Below are 19,294 nucleotides of genomic sequence, written 5' to 3' on the forward strand. Positions count from 1 at the left end.
GTCTGTGAAATCCTTTTTAAGAAGACCTCCCACATCCTTCCCTCCTGTGAGAACAAGGAGGGGAAAAACAGATGACTATTGGAGAGTTTATGCATTCTTTGGGTCCTAGGTACTCTAGGAGCACTGTTGCTTCCTATATATTGCTTGGCAACCAGTAAGAAGATACTATCTGCCATTAGACCACACTTCTGGCTCTCCACACAGATTTGGGAGGCTCTCAGATGTCCCAGGAGTGTGTAACAGAACTGGTTTGAGCTCTCAGAATCCGTTTCAGGATGCAGTTATCCTAAAGGTCTTATCATGAAGAAGGCCTTAATGAGGCTTTGCCTAGTAGTACTCAAAGCCTTGATAATGATTTTAATTATGTTTTAGACTCATTTCAAAGAAAATGACAGAAGTATAAATATCAACGTGAGAAACAGCATTCTACATTAGTCATTCATCTCCAGGAACATGCATGAGGATTGAGCACTATTATTGTCAGATTCCCATCATGTGAAATTCAGGAGCATTCACAAAGTTTCAGAAGATTTGTAAAAATAGCCTTGCTAGTAATAAGATCTGGACGAGACTATTCATTGACAGTTAACATAATACAATAAGACTGTCACCTCAAGTACTTCAGGACCTATCTTTGTAAAAGACCAAGTATTCAGGGCTATTCCCTCTCCTCTGATACATGTGATAGTAAGTAATGATGAGGATGATATTATTAATAATAATAATAACAATAGCTAATGTTTATATAATGCTTACTATGTGCCAGGAACATAGTGCTTTACACTCTTTATTTCATTTGATCTTCATAATAACCCAGGGAGGTAGGTGCTATTATTATCCCCACTTTAGGGATGAGGAAACTGAGGCAAACAGAGGTTAATCAATGTAATATTTATATGTGATTGATCTTTACATGAGTTGAGAAAGGGATATTGACAGGGAAACTGAAAAAGGAGGTGAGCCACTCATATGGTTAGAGGGAAGAGTAACAAAAGGACGCCCTCCTTGTATTCAAACAAATGAACACTCTCCTCATAGTCAAACAATAGCAATATAATAATTATCATAATTTTAAAATAAAAATGATAGCTAGGATTTACAGAACACTTTAAGGTTTGGAAAGCACTTCACAAATATTTCATTTCATCTTCACAACAACCATGGGAGGGAGGTGATAGTATTATCTCTATTTTACAGACAAGGAAACTGAGGCAGACTGAAGTGAATTGACTTAGGCAAGGTCACACAGTTAGTAAATATCTGATGTTGAATTTGAACTCAAGTCTTCCTGACTCTAGGTCCAGCACAGTACCACTAAGCTCCCTCCATTCTATATTTAGATATAACTATTTATAATATATTTGGAGCAGTGATTCTAAACTAGTATGATCCAGGTACCTCTAAGGGTTAAAAATATTTTCATAATAATACTAAGATGCTTTAATTTCCAATAATGTAAATACAGAAAGCTATGATCTTCAGAAACAGAAGCTCTTTCGAAAGTTGTAAAGGTTGAGAATCATGGATCTAGAGAAAAGGCCCAACATGCTGGGCAGTGCCCCCTGTGGAAGATGTCTGGTACGGTATAGAGCAGAAGTGGGGAATCTGCAACCTTGAGGCTACATGTGGCCTTCTAGGTCCTTGGGTGCAACCTTTTGACTGAGTCCAAGTTTTACAAAACAAATCCTTTTATTAAGGGGGATTTATTCTGTGAAGTTTGGATTCAGTCAAAGGGCTGCACTTGAGAACCTAGAGGGCCACGTGTGGCCTTGAGGCCACAGGTTCCCCACCTGTGGTATAGATAAAAGTTGCCCAGGATGAGAATGCATGAATCGGTAGCAATATGTACCAGGAGAGAAAGGACCCATGTTGATGAGATCTCATATCCATGAACGAACCAAAGACCCAAAGACATGCAATTGAGTTTTAAGGTTTATAAGAACAATAGCTCACATTTATATAGTAGCTAAGTATTCATAGCATTTTTTCAGAGCAACAATGTGAGGTTGGTACTATCATCACTTTACAGAGACCCAAGGGAGCCCGTGTCCCAGGCTGAGCTCTCTCTCCCTCTCCCCTTTTGCCTTGTCTCCCATGCGCCTTGAAAGCAGGCAGTTAGATGAAAGTCAAGTTTGGCCCAGAGCTAGATTTTTATTTCAAAATAAATATGTAAAGATACAAAGGGATAGTTTTTCAAAAGTAAATGCAATTGGCATGTTTGCCAAGTTGCCAGCATTTCCTCGAACCCAATGTTCATGTTCATACTTGCTTGAGTCTGAATGACAACACATTTCTGTAGGCACAGCTGGACTGAAATCCTCTTGGGGAATGGGGAGGGACCAGAGAAGGAGCAGGAGTAAAGCTAGTAACTACACCCAGCTTTGAAAATCTAAATATTACTTATTGGGAAGAGGGAAGAAGAAACTTTCAGTATTGGGGTTCGAGGCAAAATGACCCAGTTGTGAAACTGTAAACTTTGCAAAACTTAGAAATACCCACTGGCTACTCTTTATTATGTTTCAGGAAGAAAGGTCACAGTATTGAGGAATTCCTCTATGAAGCCAGGATCCCAAATCTGAGCAAGGAATCCAAGATCTGCTGATAGCCTGTTATCTGAAGAAAAGCACAGATCTCTTAGACTGGACACCTTAATCTCAATGGAGACTTCCCCAGTTCAAATGGCAGCAGATCTCCTGGAGACAGTTAAAATGCTTTTTTAAACTCCCTAGAGGATAATATTGCTTCAGTGCTGCATATGTGCTCCCTCAGAAATGTACAATTAACAGAGGTTCATACTCACTTGCACGCATAGCTTTCTAGCTCTGAAATGTAAACACATACTCCTCCATGGAGGCAGAATGAGTCATATGGTGGTGGACACTCTGAACTCCTGTTTCCCATGCGAGAGGAAGCATCATTCCTGGGCTGAAAAGATTCTGGAAGACAATGTTTCAAGAACATCTTTAAACCTTGATATTTTCAAAAATGATTCAGTCATTCTTGGCACAATTATATATGTCTAATTTACATAAACAGTTTGTGATTTCTTTTTCATATCAGTGGAAATGTTAACAGTGATGACAGTTTCACTTGTCCACCCAACCTTACCCTTCAACTACCAAAGTTAATGTCAATCACGATTCAGTCAGACCCTCAATGCCTTTCTTCACTTTCTCTTTTATTTGGCCCAGAGCATTCTACAGGCAGATTAGAGTGGGATGACAGCTCCCAAAGCATCATGTTAATTTCATTTCATTGAACTCAAAGAATCCCAGTATTTAGGATTGAAAGGAACCTTTGAGATAATCTAGTTGACCCCTTTCATTGTAGAGATGAGGAAACTAAGACCCAAAGAGCCTAAAATGACTTGTCCAAGGTCACACAGCTAGCAAAGAACAGATCTGGATTTTGAAACCAGGTCGTTTGACTTTCACGATTTGAAAAAAAAAAAAAGATCTACTTAAGAAGCAACACCGAATAACTAATGTCCAACGAAAACTAACTTCAAAAGGCTCACTCCAAACTGGTATTTATTCTTGGCTTAATAAACATCCATAGAGTACTTGACCCAAGCTATAGTAGTTGTTCCCATACAAGCCAAGGAAAATAAATTCTTTGAAAAAGTCACTGAAACGTTTTGGGTCAACCCCATTATAGGAAGGAAATTCTATGTGCCAGGCACTGTGCTAAAAGCTTTTACAATAGAATAGGAGAATTAGAACCACCCATTTTATAGGAAAACAAGGCCCAGAAAGCTAATGTAACACCCTCCCTCCTCCACACAATCTGAAATACAATGACACTAGTCTCCTTTGCTATTCCTCAGACATGTTACTATATCTCTAGACCCCTAGCATTTTCATTGGCTGTCCCCCATTCCCAGAATGCCTCCCCTCCTCATCTCTTCTTCTTGGCTTCTCTGACATTCTTCAAGCCCCAGTTAAAATCCCACCTTCTACAGAAAGCCTTTCCTGATCTGGTTTAATTCCAGTGATTTCCTTCCATTGAGTACCTTCAATTTCTCTTGTATTTACCTTTTTTGTCCAGAGTTGTTTGCATGTTGTCTCTCCAATTAGACCATAAGCTCTTTGAGAGCAGGGACTTTTGTATTTCTTAGTATCCCCAGTTCTTAGCACAGTGCCTGGCACAGAGTAGGCATTAAATAAATGCTTATTGACTGACTGACTTAGCAAAATCAAAAAGGGAAAGAGCAAGGATTTGAACCCAGGTCCTCTGGATCCACAGCCTGCCCTCTTTCCATTGTATCATGCTGTCTTACAGTTTCCTAGAAGTCCTTACCTTCCCCCACATCAAACTTTCTTCTTAAAACTACTTAGACTACTCAGGAATCCATAAAGTTAGAGCAGCAACAGCTTTGACAGAAAGGAAACATTGGGATAATGAGAGAATGATATGTTGATGAATTTCTTTTATTACATACTTCACTCTTCTTAGAAGGAAAAGCATTAGGGCACAACGTTGAAAGGAATGCTGGAGGATCTTGCTGAGATTTCTGCAAGGTGACTAGAAATGCCAACACCTTTTCATCACCTCTAAGGAGAGGAGATTATGTGAGATGGTAAGGTGTTAGAAACACAGAGATGCAGTGAAGTGAATTCACAATTTTTCTTCTGTAAGAGCTTGCCTGCTACCCTGGGAAGCTGGCAGTTTGGCAGCTAGAGGACCAAGGCAGGCAGAGAAGCAGGAAGTTGTAGGATTCAATTCTCTTTCTCCAGAACCACTCAAGGTGGAGTCCAGAGTTACCTGGAGGTCAAGTGTGACCAATGAAAGTTTCCTGTTTCTGGAGATATTTTCCTTCAAATGCAACCTCCTACAGGAAGCCTATCCTGGTTCTTTCCCTCACCATGGCTAGAACACTCCTCGAAAAAACTACTTCCTAATTGCTTTGTAACTCTGCTGTGTGTATATTTCATACTTAATGTTCTATGTAGATTTATATGTTGTTTTCAAAAGAATGTAAGCTCCTTGAGGGCAGGACCTGTTTTGTTTTTGTCTTTGTAACCCCAGAATGTATCAATGTGCCTGGCATATAGTAAGTTCTTAATAAATGCTTGTGGAGTAAATAGGTGAGTAGATGGATGGGTGACTGAATGAATGAGTGAGTGAGTGAGTGAGTGAGTGAATGAATGAATGAATGAATGAGTACATGAATGAGTATATGAATGAATGAATGAGTGAGTGGGTGAGTGAGTGAATGAATGAATGAATTATATTGCTATTTTAGGGGGAAAAGACAAAAAAAGCCAAGGTTGAATATTTTCCAGCAGCAAGGAAGAAAGAAAAAACAATATGGAATTGAAACCATCATGCAAGTAAAGAAACATTCAATTTCAGGTAAAAGGGAAAAGAAAGTTTAGGAATGACCATTTCTTTTAATGGATTAAAGTAGCTCTCATGCTAAAGGATACTTAGGAGCTCGGATGGATTCCCCTGACCTGCCTGGTATTGTAGAGGGCAGTAACTCCAGCAGACTCTGACATAAACATTACAAATCAGGAGATTAGCAGTACTTCGAAGTAATAAAAGAGATTCATTCCAGACACTATTAAATTAAGGCAACTTGGAATATTTGATTCTTCCAAGCCCAGCACCAACTTAGGCAGAATAGCTAGAGAATGCAGCTTAACATTGCTGAGTAATTCCCGGAACCCTCTGTGGAAATATCACTCATGAGGTTTGCCCTAAGTTAAGTAGCTTCTCTTCTCCGGACCACCCACTAACTTAACAGGACAGACAGATCCAGACCCCAGGTGCACCAGTAGAGCAGATACAGGTGTAGCCTCCCTCTGTATTTTTACAGATGGCATTTTCTGCACATTTGTGCACTCCCGTTTCATGCTCATCAATGTCTTCAAGAGAAGCAGACATCAAGGGAAAGAAAAGAGATTATATGGATATAGGAAAAGGGAGACAGAAAAATGTAACATTCTGAAAGGGGATCCTACTCTCTCCTTTAGAATTGAACTGATCATTACACACACTTAGGGTACCACAAAAACAAAACCCAGGTCAAGAGTGGGAGAGAGAGATCCAAATCTAGTCCGTATGAATTTACTGCCTTTCCCTTCAAAACAAGGGCACCTGGCCTGAAATGGCTTCAAGTCCAAAGGGCACTCTGGACATTATGCTACCTATCAGGTAAGAGGGAAGATGAAGATTTTCTATCGGAGAGATGAGAAAAAGAGAGAAATGATAAAAATGCAATCTATAGGTGAATTTCTAGGAGTTTAGGTAGTTACTTAGCCCTCTAAAAGTCTGAATCTCTTCCTTCATATTGGTTTCTAAATGAGCTATGGTGGGAGGACAGGGAGGCATCTCCAGTCATCTTGATCTATATCTGGCCACTGGACCCAGATGGCTCTGGAGGGGAAAGTGAGGCTGGTGACTTTGCACAGCCCTCCCTCACTGTAATCCAATTCACTTGCAAGTCATGGCATCACCTTCCTGATGTGGTGGTCCTCTTCGAGAACGAAAGACAAAAAAACAATAATAAATTAGCTATAGTTTGAGGCTTCACTTCTCCCAATATAATGTGGCATAGTGCCTAGGGATCTGGCCTCTAAGTAATTTATTCGTTGAAAGATTTTTGGACTGAAATTATTTCATTGGCTTGTAAGTTCCTTTGATGAAAAAGAAAGGGATCCCCTTTTGGCTGGTTAAATCTCTGTGCTTTGAGGTTCCTGCTCATCCCCAAGCCTTTAACTCAACAGGCTTTTTCCAGTGGTGAGGAAACCCCCTTCATCAACATAAATCATTACCTGCTGACTTGCCCAGAGCCCCCTAGCCAGTATGTGTCAGAGGCAACACTCAAACCCAGATCTCTCTTCTTCCATATAATAATATGGAAAATATTAATAATTCCTTCTTATCCCTGGCTCTGTCCACTATACCTCAACTACTGCCTTTAACAATTAGACCAATCTTAAATATGTATGTTTGTATGTACTCACACATCTTGCTTTTTCTGACCTAATTTTTTGCTTCTAATAACAGAAAAGAAGCGGCCATACTGGCTTCTATCCCTCAGACCAGGGTTAGCTCCCAAAATTAGAAGGGGCTGATTCAGATTTCACTAAGAAAGTTCCTACTTAAGGTCCTTTATGTTCTGGCCCCTCCCTATCTTTAGATTCTTCTTCCACTTTACTCCCCTTCTAAGCAATCCGTTCAGATTACTCAGATCCCTTAGAACTGCTCATCTCCCCCCTCTCTGACTTTGCACTGGCTTTTCCCCCAAGTTCAGATTGCTCTCCCTCCTCACCTCTGCCTTCTGGCTCCCCTGGCTTCCTTCAAAACTCAGCTAACATGCCTTCTTCAACTGGAGACCTTTCTCAGCTATTCATGCCTTCCCTGCCTAACACATAGACTGATGTTGGCTTCAGCTAATGGCTAGGATAGAGCACTAGACCAGGAGTCAGGAAGACCTGAGTTCAAATCTGACCTCAGACACTTCCTAGCTAGTCAAGGAAGTTTGTCAAACTGTTTGCCTCAGTTTCCCTCTTCTGTAAAATGAGCTGGAGAAGAAAATAGCAAACTACTCCAGTATCTTTGCCAAGAAAACCTCAAATGGGGTCATGAAGAGTAGGACATGACTGAAACAAATGAACAACAACATCCTCAGCTGTAAAATGGAGATAACCCTACCCAGGGCTGTTGTGAGGAATGCCTAACACATAGTAGGTGCTACATAAATGTTTATTCCCTTCCCGCATTTATTCTGTATATAGTTTGTGTGTATAATTTTGTTGTCTTTCCCAACTAGACTGTAGGCTCCTTGAGGGCAGAGCCTATATTTTTTGCCTTTCTCTGTGCCTGGAACATAGTAAGCCCTTCATAAAGGCTTGTTAACTGTCTGATTGGTTACCTCTGTGTCCTTGCTTCAACTAATGACACAAATTGACCACTTTTACCGACCTCCTGTCTCCTGGCTTTACTTTCCCCATGTGAAAAATCATCTGTTAAGGCACTGGGAGAAGATGTTGTTGTGTTCTTGGTGGCAAAAGAAAGAAGAGCCTGCTAGAATGCAGCATGATGCAATGGGAAAAGCACTAGTTCTGGAATCAAAAGACTTGGGTTCAAATGCCACCCAGCTAAAGCTTTTACTTTGTGACGGGGTCACAACCTCCAGGAGCGTCAATCCCTTATCCTCAAAATGGGAGTAGGTTTGAGCTAGATGGCCTCTAAGACTCCTTCTACGTCTAAATCTGTGATCTCAACCAAAAAAAAAGAGAGGGGCAAGCCAATTTATTTGTTTGTTTAGAGACTGGAGGTTAGTCCTGTAAGACAGGGCACTGTTATGTGTGTGGCCACCACTGGAAAGAGCCTATTGAGTAAAAGGCTTAGAGATGAGCAGTGTAGAGTTGTAACCAGCCAAAAGAGGATCCCTTTCCTTTTCATCAAAGGAAATTAAATAGAAACCCAGTTTGTTTAAATTATCTATGATCTATTTCATTAGAGCCATGACATTTCCCTGACTGCCCGCCAAATAGATGCTCAAAAGAGCATTTATATATGCCTGTGGTGCCCAGGGAATTAATCTGATAAGGGTCTGATTTAAACCAACCTAAGCTGGAAAATTAGTGGTTGGGCTGATGATTCTTTCTTTCCCCCACGATGTCTGGGAGATGCCAGTCCATACTGTAGGACCGACGTTCATGTCACAGTTTCTCATCGTCAAAACAGTCCCTCACTGTGGACAGCTCTTTAAAAAAAAAAGGAGGGAAATAGAAGCTAAGAGACTGAAGGAAATGAAATCCCATGGACAGCTCTACACACTTCATTTTGACAGGGCTGACTCTGGGCAGGTCTTCACTTGTAGGATAAAGCTACTGACAAGTGGAATGGTAAGACAAGTCATGAAATGAATTGACAAACATACAGGCCACACCCAAATTCTGGCAGAAGAGACAGCAGTTATAAAAAGGGCTTTCTACTGAGCCTGTATGTCCTCTGGTCACCCATAAATGTCAGCAGCTTGAACCTCAGAGTTATTTAACTGATCCAGAACACTAAGATGGGTTTTCCCACAGAGCCCCACCCTTCCTCATTTATATGCACCACAACAATTTCCAATAAACCCCCAGCAGCTCCAAATTTCCCTCTAGTCCAGTTGCCAAATGAAGTGTCAGTGGGAAAGGGAGAAATCCACAGACAGCCTAAGGCAGAGTGTATTGATAAGTCACTGATGTCACTCAAACCTCAGAAAAAAGAATCTGAAAGGAACGCCAGCTGCCTTTTGAATCCTATTCTCTGCATATTAACACGCAGAACCCCATCTCCTTTTTTTCCGATAACTGAGAGATGTCAGCATAAATTTATCACCCAGAGATCACTTCTTTCATCCAGAGGTACATTCAACTTCGGTCATTATTTTGTCTTCCTTGCTCACCCCCCTACCAGGGCCATCCCCTTGATTGCTACTATTTGTTCCACAAATTCTCCTCCTTCCTTACCATAACATTCCAAACCATCTCCACTGTAGCCGTTCAAACATTTGCAGACATAGCCACCCTCGGTGTTGATGCACTCAGATGATTCTGGCTGGCAAAGCACATTATCCATTTCACATTCATCAATATCTACAAGGAAAATAGTTTAATAGGTAAGGCATGATGGAGACTTTCCTGGAGTAAATGATCAAAGTGGTGAAAAGAGCAAATATAGCGATTCACAATCCTAAGCTGTATCCCTAAGCTTGGACATAGAGCTAGCTTCAGGACAAATCTGCATGCAGTTCTCAAATATTTGCTTGGGTAAGAGTCCTGTTAGAGAGAGAGATCAGGACTAGACCTGATGGCTCATTAGTGTAGGGAAATCCTTGATGAGTCTTATTATGGTATCCCCATTTCAATCCAATGACCATCAACAAGTGTCTATTACATGCAGTGAAATGTGCAAAGTACTGATGATAGGAACCTGTGATTTCACTGGCACAGGAAGTCCTTAGTGAAGAAATTCCTCCTCTCAATACAGGTCAGCACCTTCTCTGCAACTAAGAGTTAAAGAGAGTTGCCTGGAGTTCTGAGGGATTTACACCCTCCATTATACCCCACTGCCTTCACTAGTAATACAAAGATTTTGTTGTTTAGTCATCCAGTTGTGTCTGATTCGTCATCACCCCACTGGGACTTTTCTTGACAAAGATGCTAAAGTGGATTACCATTTTCTTCTCCAGCTCATCTTGAGGAAACTGAGGCAAACAGGATTAAATGGCTTGCCTAAGGTCACACAGCTAGTAAGTGTCTGAGGCCAGATTTGAATTCTGGTCTTCCTGACTCTAGGCCTGACACTCTATCCACTATGCTACCTAGCTGCCCATAATATAAACATAAAACAAGTTAATTTCTGCTCTCAGGAAGTTTATATAGATGAACAAATTTTAGTACTAAATGCAATATTCCATGTGCTTATGTCAATCCCTTCCACAGATTTTTTTCCCAGTTAATGACAATATACCTTCTGTGGTTACCAATGCAAGCTAGAAACAAATAAAACTCAAATTACTGCCTAACAGTAATTTGTGATCACCTGAGCTCTTGAAAAATAAATGCTTTTGGTGAGCCTGAAAAGATGATTTTAAAATTATGTTTATATTTACCCTTTCGTTGCCAAAGCTAATTGTTGACTTTTCTTCTTGTTAAAGCTAATTGTATGTAATCATATTCTAAAATAATCTTTTAGAATAAGTGACAAAATACTTGCACATCTTTTCATATTTTACTATAATTTATGCCTTGCATTCTGTTCATCTGATAATGAAGAAAATGTCTTAAATCTGATGGTTCCAACAGATTTTGGGAAGGCAGGATTTTAATTCAGTGAGAGCTAAAGAGAAGATATATTAATGTTCCTAGCTCTTTATGTTTAGTCTTTGTAATTACCAGAGCAGACAGTTCCATTCCTGGTGAATCCATCCAAGCACTGACATCGGGCATCCTTTCCCTCAGAAATGCACTGAGCATTCACACCACAGTCCACAGGGGCACAGTCATCCTCATCTGCAAACAGAGAAAACTACTATCAGAGTATTTCTGGGTTTTTGAAGAGAAAATGAATTTTCATATTCTAGGTCCTACAAAATACTTCAGGATTGCCCAAGCCCTAAGGAGGGCTAAACCCCAAATGGATTTTTCCCCCACAAGCACTTTGATGACTTTTAAAAGCTTTGTCTGGGTCAAGGGAATTGTAGAGCATATGTTTCTGATTTATTTACAAGCAATTCATCAAATCGGTGCTTAAAGAACTATCTAGTATCCAAGAAGCTCTGTGAGTACATTTGTGTGCTTTTTAAAGCAGTTTTTTAAAAAAAAAATTTCAACTATAACTTGGCATCCTTTCAAAAATAAATGGACTCAGATTTCAAAAGTTTCAACATTCTGTTGGCAATCCTCAACCAGCATGGCAGTAGGACAGAACCAATATAATTCTTATGTTCCTAATAAAAGGCAAATAGGCTTAAAATATAATGAGTAGGTTTGTGTACTAACATGGAAAAAAATCCAACCATAAAAAGTGTTATCCTCAATTTACTGAAATCATATGCGCCATGACACAGGAAATTAGAATGTGAATGTCACTGTACATATTCATTATCAAGATTTATGCAGTGACTTGCAAACCTCAAGGCATTTTACAGTCACAAACCATGCAAGCTAAATACTGCAAAGGGATCATCTCATTTCATACTCCATGGAAATGCAGCTCCCTCCGGGGACAAGAGTAAGGCTTTGAGCAGCAGACAGCAGCAACATTCTAAGAGGGTTATTTGTGAACAGCTCACTTATACAATGATTCTCTGAAATGGGAGTTCACTTTGGGAACAAGAACATGCCATCAGAATGGTAGATTATGGAATCCAGCTGCATTAGAACATCTCTTCTATTACTGATAAGAAGAAATGTAATTGTGCCTAGCTATGCAGGGAGGCTGTAACAACAGATCCCCTGAGAAGAAGCACGGTAGAAAGAATTATGAATTGGGAATCATAGGAGCTGAGTTTGAATCCTGATTCAGCCACGTACTGCCTACTAAGACTTTGAGCAAATCATCTAACCTCTGTGAGCCTCAGTTTTCATGTCTGTAAAACAAGGGGGGCTGGATGTTCCTTTCTCACTCTATAATCCTCTGTTGGGGGCACCATGGTTTAAAAAGGACAATGATAAACTGGAGCATGTCCAGAGGGTAGTGAGGCTAGTAAAGGGCCTTGAGTTCCATGACACATTAGAATCAGGTGAGCAGAAAGGCTGAAAAGTGGGTGGGGGTTGGGTGGAAATGAAGATACCCTGTTTGGGAGACATGGTTTTGAAATTCAGAAAACACCAATGGGTCTGGGAGAGAAATGAAAGCAGACTGGACTGAGACCATCCATAAAATGGAGACTTCAGAAGGAACTCACTAATGGAAGAGGGGTGAGATATTCCAGAATGAGCCAGATGCAGGGTTGGTAGACAGTTCCAGGGTGAGGAGGCTTTGGGCACTGAGGGAGTTTCAGGATGATACAGCAACAGAGTATGGTTTTGAAGCCCAGAGCAGGTGAGGACGGTAGCCCAGACCCCCAATTTGGTAGCTAGTCTGGTGGGCAGTCTTTAAAGTAAAATTTTTTGAGAACCATGGTTTTGATAGGTTCCCAGTGGTCTAGTAGGCCAAGGGCAGAATATGGAACAAAATTCTAAGTTTTTGCAATGGTTGACTTAATATGTGGAACAGGCTAGTCCCACAGTATTCCTGTGCTTACTCTGTCACCTGGAAAAGAAGCCTATCAATATTTATACCTTGTGAATCCCATCAGCTTATATTTGGCAATTAGCATCTAGCTGCTACAAGTATTGTGTTTCTCTCTCTCTCTCTCTCTCTCTCTCTCTCTCTCTCTCTCTCTGTCTCTCTCCCCACTCATCAAAGGATTAGAGGATGACAAACAAAATTATGGCAGAGAATAAACTAGGGAATCCATATGTGGGTGGTTGGCACTATTATCACACCCCAGACTTCACCCTTTTTTTTCACTTTTGTTTTCAGCATAATTTCTTCCTGGAGAATTTTCAAGACCATAACCTCCCACATGGGCTGAAAATGAGTCAGGTTCATGCCCTGCCTTCTAAAGAAAGAAAAGTCAGGGGAAGAAAAGAATCTGAGTTCAGAAGTTCAGGAGCACCGGACTGGTGCAGATACAGCCTCATTTTAAATAGGGGATCAAGTTAATGTAGTTGGAAAATTCAGTTTTTGGACCTTGGAGATCATCTGCTCCAATTCCCTCATTTTTTCATAGTGAGGATATTGAAGCCTAGAAGAGTTACCCAGGGTTACACAGGCAGTAGGTAACAGAGCAAGAATTTGAACCCAGGTCCTCTGCTTCCAGGGCTAATGCTCTTTCTTTTCATTTACCATCCAACCACCATATTGTCTATCTGCATCAGTAAATCATCTATGTGGACCAGAGGCAGGAGAAAGACCTCATCGCTCCTACCTGAAATCACGATTTCAGCTACTAGTCCATGTTTGGGCTGTTGCTCCTCCCTGGTGTTTTCTTCCAGTGTTCTTCCCAAGCCATTCTCCAATGATGTTGCATCATTGCTTAGATTCATCTCACTGGCTGTTGGAGAATAGTAGGTAGAATGCTTTATCATTTTTATGCAAGAAAAGCATTTCTCTTATTAGTATTTAGAGTAGAATTTTGCTTACAAGTTCAGAGCTTGCTCAGAGTACCTGTAGGGAGTTAGGACAATAGCCCTGGGCCAGTAGCTCTGGGGTCTCTTCAAACACACAGTGGAAGTAGGCTGGGATAAAGTAGGTTATACAACCAGCTACTACTAATGAATGTCCACAGTTTTATACTGAACATCAGACTATAAATTGTCCCCCACAAACACATACACCCCATCCCCAAAACAAAGGGGGCAGGGTAGCACAGTGAATAGAGCACTGGCCCTGGAGTCAGGAGGATCTGAGTTCAAATCCAGCCTCAGAGACTTGACTTGTACTGGCCGTGTGACCTTGGGCAAGTCACTTAACCCCAATTGCCTGGCCCTCCCCCCTCCAAACACAAACACACACACAAACAAAACAAAGGGACTGCTTCTCTTCATTTTCACTTACATTCTTTAGTATGCCCCACTATAACCTTTCTTCTTTAAGACTACCCTTGATATTCATTTTAAACTAAATTTCCCTTTTTTCAAAAAGTGGGGGAATTAGACACCCCTAATATGATTTATTCTGGGACTTCACAGTCCTCTATCACTTGCCCACCCCCAAACCATGCCCAGAAAAATGCACACAAATTTCCTAACTAAACAATTAAGACAAAGTCTAAAAATTCAATTACTGGCATTGTATAAAGGGTGACTTCATCGATAAACTAAGTCATCTGTTCATCAGTATGCCGATTTCTACTTTGATAAGTATGGATTGAAAAAATTAAAGGATTCAAATTTTAAAATAAATTCTCTAATCTTCCTTAGAGCAACACAATTATCAATCAGTGAACTAAGACATGCAAAATCTGCTTTTTAGAAAGGCATACAAAAAAATGGGAAAACATCAACACAGAATCCCTTCCCCACACACATCCCTCCTCCATTTGCCTATCATATTTACTTTGTTTTCTCTACCCATATCTCAGAGGCTTGCTTAGAGTGAATAAATGTAGATTCTGTCAAGGAAGCACGACAGAAAGAGCCCTGACTCTAGAATCAGAGGACTTGGGTTCAGATCCCACCTCTGATGCTCACAGCTTGTGTGACCTTGGGCAGATCACTTAAGTTCCCTGGTTCTCCCTTTCTTCAACTTTACAATGAAGGTGCTTGACCAGATGGCTTCTGAGCTTCTTTCCAGGGTTCTAGATTGAGGATTTATAACCCCTTCTTCTGAAAGGATTCTTATACTCCAAAGTTGACTTTTTTGTTTTATTAATGAGAACAATTCTAGAATTTGGTCCTATCTATGTGCAGAAGCAGCACGAAAAGCAGAGTGAGGTTTTGTTTTTTTTTTTACAATGCCCAAAATTCTACTCTGACACTTCATTATGGAATAAAGATGACCCTGGGTTTTTTAAGCTAATACAGGTACCACAAAATGGAAAGTCTTCAAGAATGATCTCGGCAAGAAATAATGTCTGCTTTCTGAAAATCAGCCTAGCAAAATGGAGGGTTCACCACTATCAGGTTGGCCAAGCCTATGTTTCCAGGCTCATTGTACATTAGTCTTCTTCCTACATTCTACAATTCGGTCAAATTGACCTTTTCTCCGATCCTCACGTGTAACATTTTCTCTCCCATCCTTATGTTTTTGCACTGACTGTCCCCAGCCCTGGAATGCACTTCCTCCTCACCTCCATCTCATAGAATCCCTCTCTTTCAAGACTCAGCTCGTGCACTCTCTCTACAACAGAGTTCTTTACGAGGGATCGATGCATATGTGCTTTTTAAAAAATATATTTTGTTAACCATTTCAATACAATCACTTTCCTTGGCAACCTTTTGTTTTATTTTATGCATTTCAAAACATTATCCTGAGGAGTTCATAGATTTCACCAGATTACCAAAGAGGGTCTATGACACAAAAAGGTCCATATGAAGTCTTTCCTCATCTATTTCCCCCCTCCCCACTACTAGTGCCCTCCCTCTCAAACTAACTTGTACTTAACAATGTTGTATATGTTTGTATTCTTTTTGTTTTGTTCTTTCTTCAAATGTCTGTGTTGCCTCCCCCACTAGTATGCTATTTCCTGGTAAGTAGAGCTTGCTACATTATTTGCATATTTACTGTCTAGTACAATTCTTGGAACATAGCAGGTAATTAATAAATGCCTGTTGTTTGATTTAACAGGTGAAAATATATCATCATCATCAGATATACAGTCATCTTGGTTTGTAGCAGTTGTGCATAGGCATGGGATGAAGATAATTGCAACTTAGGGACCAATATTTGTTATAAAGGATGAGGAAGTAAAGGACATCTTTGGAGAAAGTGACAAAAAAATTAAAAAAGAAGAAAAAGAAAGTGACAAGACCCTCTAAACAAGTCAATATATATTTTGATACTTGACTTCTATGCAAAGGTAGGCATGAGAGAAGGCTGCGAAAATCTGTTTTAAAATTCGTGGAGGTATTAAAAAAATGAAAGAAACCATATGCTTATAGCTTACTAAGAAGCTGCATATCTATATATCTTAAATATTTCCTTCAAGAAAAGAATTGAAAAAAAGAATTGGAAGATGATATGGACATGGTGATCACCAAACATTACTCCAAAAAATGAAATTAACTGACAGAGTAAATAACTGGTTCCAAGCATTTCAGAATCAGTGGCCTGTAGGTGGAGTGAAGGTCAAAATCAATACCAAATTAGAATAAAAACTAGAGACAGGAAGACATTACATGTAATTACAGTAGTTCCAATTGCGCTCAATTTCTTTAAATAAAGCATTCACCCTGAAAAGTGAGAAACTGATTAGAATAAAGGGCACTGCTTGCCATTGCTTAGAGAAGTTTACCCAATGTAAAAACCACTTAAAACCCAACAAGGAGGCCAAAAGAGCTAAGAAAATTTCTCAGCCAACAAACAGTCAATCTCTTTACCAACCAGGAACATGGCAGTTAAGTTTGCCATGAAGCTCATATGCAAAACAGCATGCAGAAAAAGGATGAAAGTTTATGAATTCTATCTTCTAATAAAACAACGAAAAGCAGGGGAGGAGAAAATGAACCTATTTTATAGAACAAATCCTTTATTAAGCAGATTTGTTCTGTGAAGTTTGGGTTTGGTCAAAAAGCCGTACTTGAGGACCTAGGGGGCCACATGTGGCCTTGAAACTGCAGGTTCCCCACCCCTGTAGCGGATGGAGATACTCTCTCTAACCACTGATGTTACCAATCTTTAGCTTAGCTAGAGCTAGTTAGCTGTATGGAATTCATGTTGTCTCTAAAGCCCAGGACTGGGATGTCTCCACGGCATATATTTTAATTCTTCTTTATTTGTACCTATAGCCATTTTTTTCATGTGACTATGTATCCAAAAAAAAAAGTATAAAGGATGAGGAAATTTGGCTATGAGGGTAGAAACAAAATGCATTAGGTCACACAGTATTACATAATTTGGAGCAGCTAGGTGGCACAGTAGATAAAATATCAGGCCCAGAATCAGGAAGACTCCTCTTCCTGAGTTCAAATCCAATCTCAGACACCAGCTATGTGACCCTGGGCAAGTCACTTAACCCTGCTTACCTCAGTTTCCTCATCTGTAAAATGAGCTGAAAAAGGGAATGGCAAACCACTCTAGTATCTTTGCCAAAAAAAACCCACACGGGGTCATGAAGGGTCAGACAACTGAAAAACAACTAAACAACAACTAAAGTTGTATAATTTCTACCAAATTGCTTTCGTTGAAATGAAGTCGAGATTCCAGGAAAACTAAAGCTCTCCTCAGAGAAGTAAAAGTAGCAAAGTTCCCATACCCTCACCCCGAATCAGCAGAAGCCATCCAAATCACAACTGCATCACATTCCCAGTGTACCTGGTTTTGCCAAAGGATGAATTACAACCAAGGATGAGGGTCTCAGCATGCTGCCTCGAAGACATACCCTGTTTTGACCAGTCCTCTTGTCCACCCTTATTACCGAAGGCTTAGCCCAATCAGAGAACCAAACATGATCTTCGAATACAGCCACATCAAATGGGTGACCTGGAAGCAAGGCATATCAATTAACTATAGCTTTTCTTTGCAGAATATATATACAAAGACAGAAACCTGAAATTTAAAGCAATATGTGCAAACAAGGAGAAGAGGCCACTAAACTATACATAAGGATCCCTGCTGGCCACACATTGACTTAGAAAACCACATATTCACATTATCTATGTTCTATTGTATTTTTGTTTCTTGGGTTTAATATTTCAAAATTACATTTTAATCTGGTTCCAGAGACACTTGGGAGTGTTGCTGCCCACAGTGCAGTCTCGGAAGGGGTGAGGGAAAGAAAAGACTGTGTTTTACGCCTTTGGTGTAGTGGATAGAGGGGTCAGTGGACAAACAGACTTAAGGTCATGTCCTACCTATGACATAGCCAGACTTTGTGAGGCCAAGGCAACTAGGTGGTTCAGTAGTTGTTGTAAAAATAGTTGTAAAGCCCTCTTCAAGCCTCAAAGTGCTATATAAATACTATCTCTTATTTTAACTGTGACCCTGGACATGTTATCTAACCTCCAAGTCTGCTGAGCAACTCTTAAGACTATGTTTCAGGGGAGTTACTCACCAAGATCCCTGGAGTGATGAAACCACACATGTGGACAAAAAAAGGGACACACATACTCAGACATACTTACATGCATAATTGCTACAGTAGATAGAGAGGAACCAGACATAGTCTAATGTTGTTAACTAGCCAACAATAGGGACCCACAAGCTTGGATGACCTGATTTTGAGTCAGGAACCCCAGCATATGAGGTTGTATTGAAAGGTTCAATCCCCTCAGGGGTCGGCTGGTTGCATCATACTCCCAAGCATGGCCCAAACCAGATTAAAATGGAACTGGGAAATATTGAACAAAATAAATAAAAATACAATAAAACATAGACAACATGAATGTGATTTTCTAAGTTAATATGCAGCCTGCAGGGATGATTTGGTGGCCCTTATTTCTAGTCAAGATTGACACTACTTTCCTAGCTCTGAAAGTTTATTTATAGGAAGATGGCAAAAATGAACCCAGTGGCTGTCTCTACAGCTACCTAGAGCCAGCCAGCATGTGTTGTACCATCTCTGACATTAAGCAGACTGAGTGACTTCCAGCAAGTCACTTAACTTCTTTGCCTCAGTTTTGTCTTCTGTAAAATGAGGTTAAATTATCTCTTCCCTGCCCCTTTCCACCATTTGCTCTGGGAACATAATCAAATGAGCACTCCATTGCTTCTGGAATGGGCTTGTCAGTGCACTGCCCTATAGTTCCTAGAACCATCCCAGCTACTTTACCCTTCCTTGTCCACCACTCCCCTAGATGCGGTCTTTCCTTTTTAGAACATAAACTCCTTGAGGGCAGGGACTGTGTATCTTTTGTATTTGTAGCACTGAGCTTAACCCTTAATAACTTATTTTTATATTTATTCACCAAATTATTGCCAGGAATGAATTTGAAAGCACTATTTGTGTAATAAGCTCACAATTATCTGATGCCACTTTCTGCATCTTCCCCTTTTTCCCATCCCCGACTTGCAATTCAACGCAGAGGAGACAGATCACACACACATACACCTTTTCCAGCACAAAATACCACCATTTACTTTT

At 40.3% G+C, this 19,294-nt stretch overlaps 1 protein-coding gene across 1 annotated transcript in view; it reads right to left on the reverse strand.

The window, feature by feature from the left end:
- Window positions 1–19,294, reverse strand: part of EGF (epidermal growth factor) — a 139,922-nt gene that overhangs the window by 29,288 nt on the left and 91,340 nt on the right. The window contains exons 14-19 of the mRNA XM_036764438.1: window positions 17,527–17,694; window positions 13,481–13,606; window positions 10,899–11,015; window positions 9,471–9,596; window positions 5,767–5,870; window positions 2,801–2,961 (exon numbers count right to left, since the gene is read on the reverse strand). Of these exons, the coding sequence (XP_036620333.1) occupies window positions 2,801–2,961; window positions 5,767–5,870; window positions 9,471–9,596; window positions 10,899–11,015; window positions 13,481–13,606; window positions 17,527–17,694 (802 nt within the window). The remainder of the gene's footprint in view (window positions 1–2,800; window positions 2,962–5,766; window positions 5,871–9,470; window positions 9,597–10,898; window positions 11,016–13,480; window positions 13,607–17,526; window positions 17,695–19,294) is intronic.

The sequence above is a fragment of the Trichosurus vulpecula genome, chromosome 6, assembly GCF_011100635.1.
Source record: "Trichosurus vulpecula isolate mTriVul1 chromosome 6, mTriVul1.pri, whole genome shotgun sequence".
Classification (NCBI taxonomy): Eukaryota; Metazoa; Chordata; class Mammalia; order Diprotodontia; family Phalangeridae; genus Trichosurus; species Trichosurus vulpecula.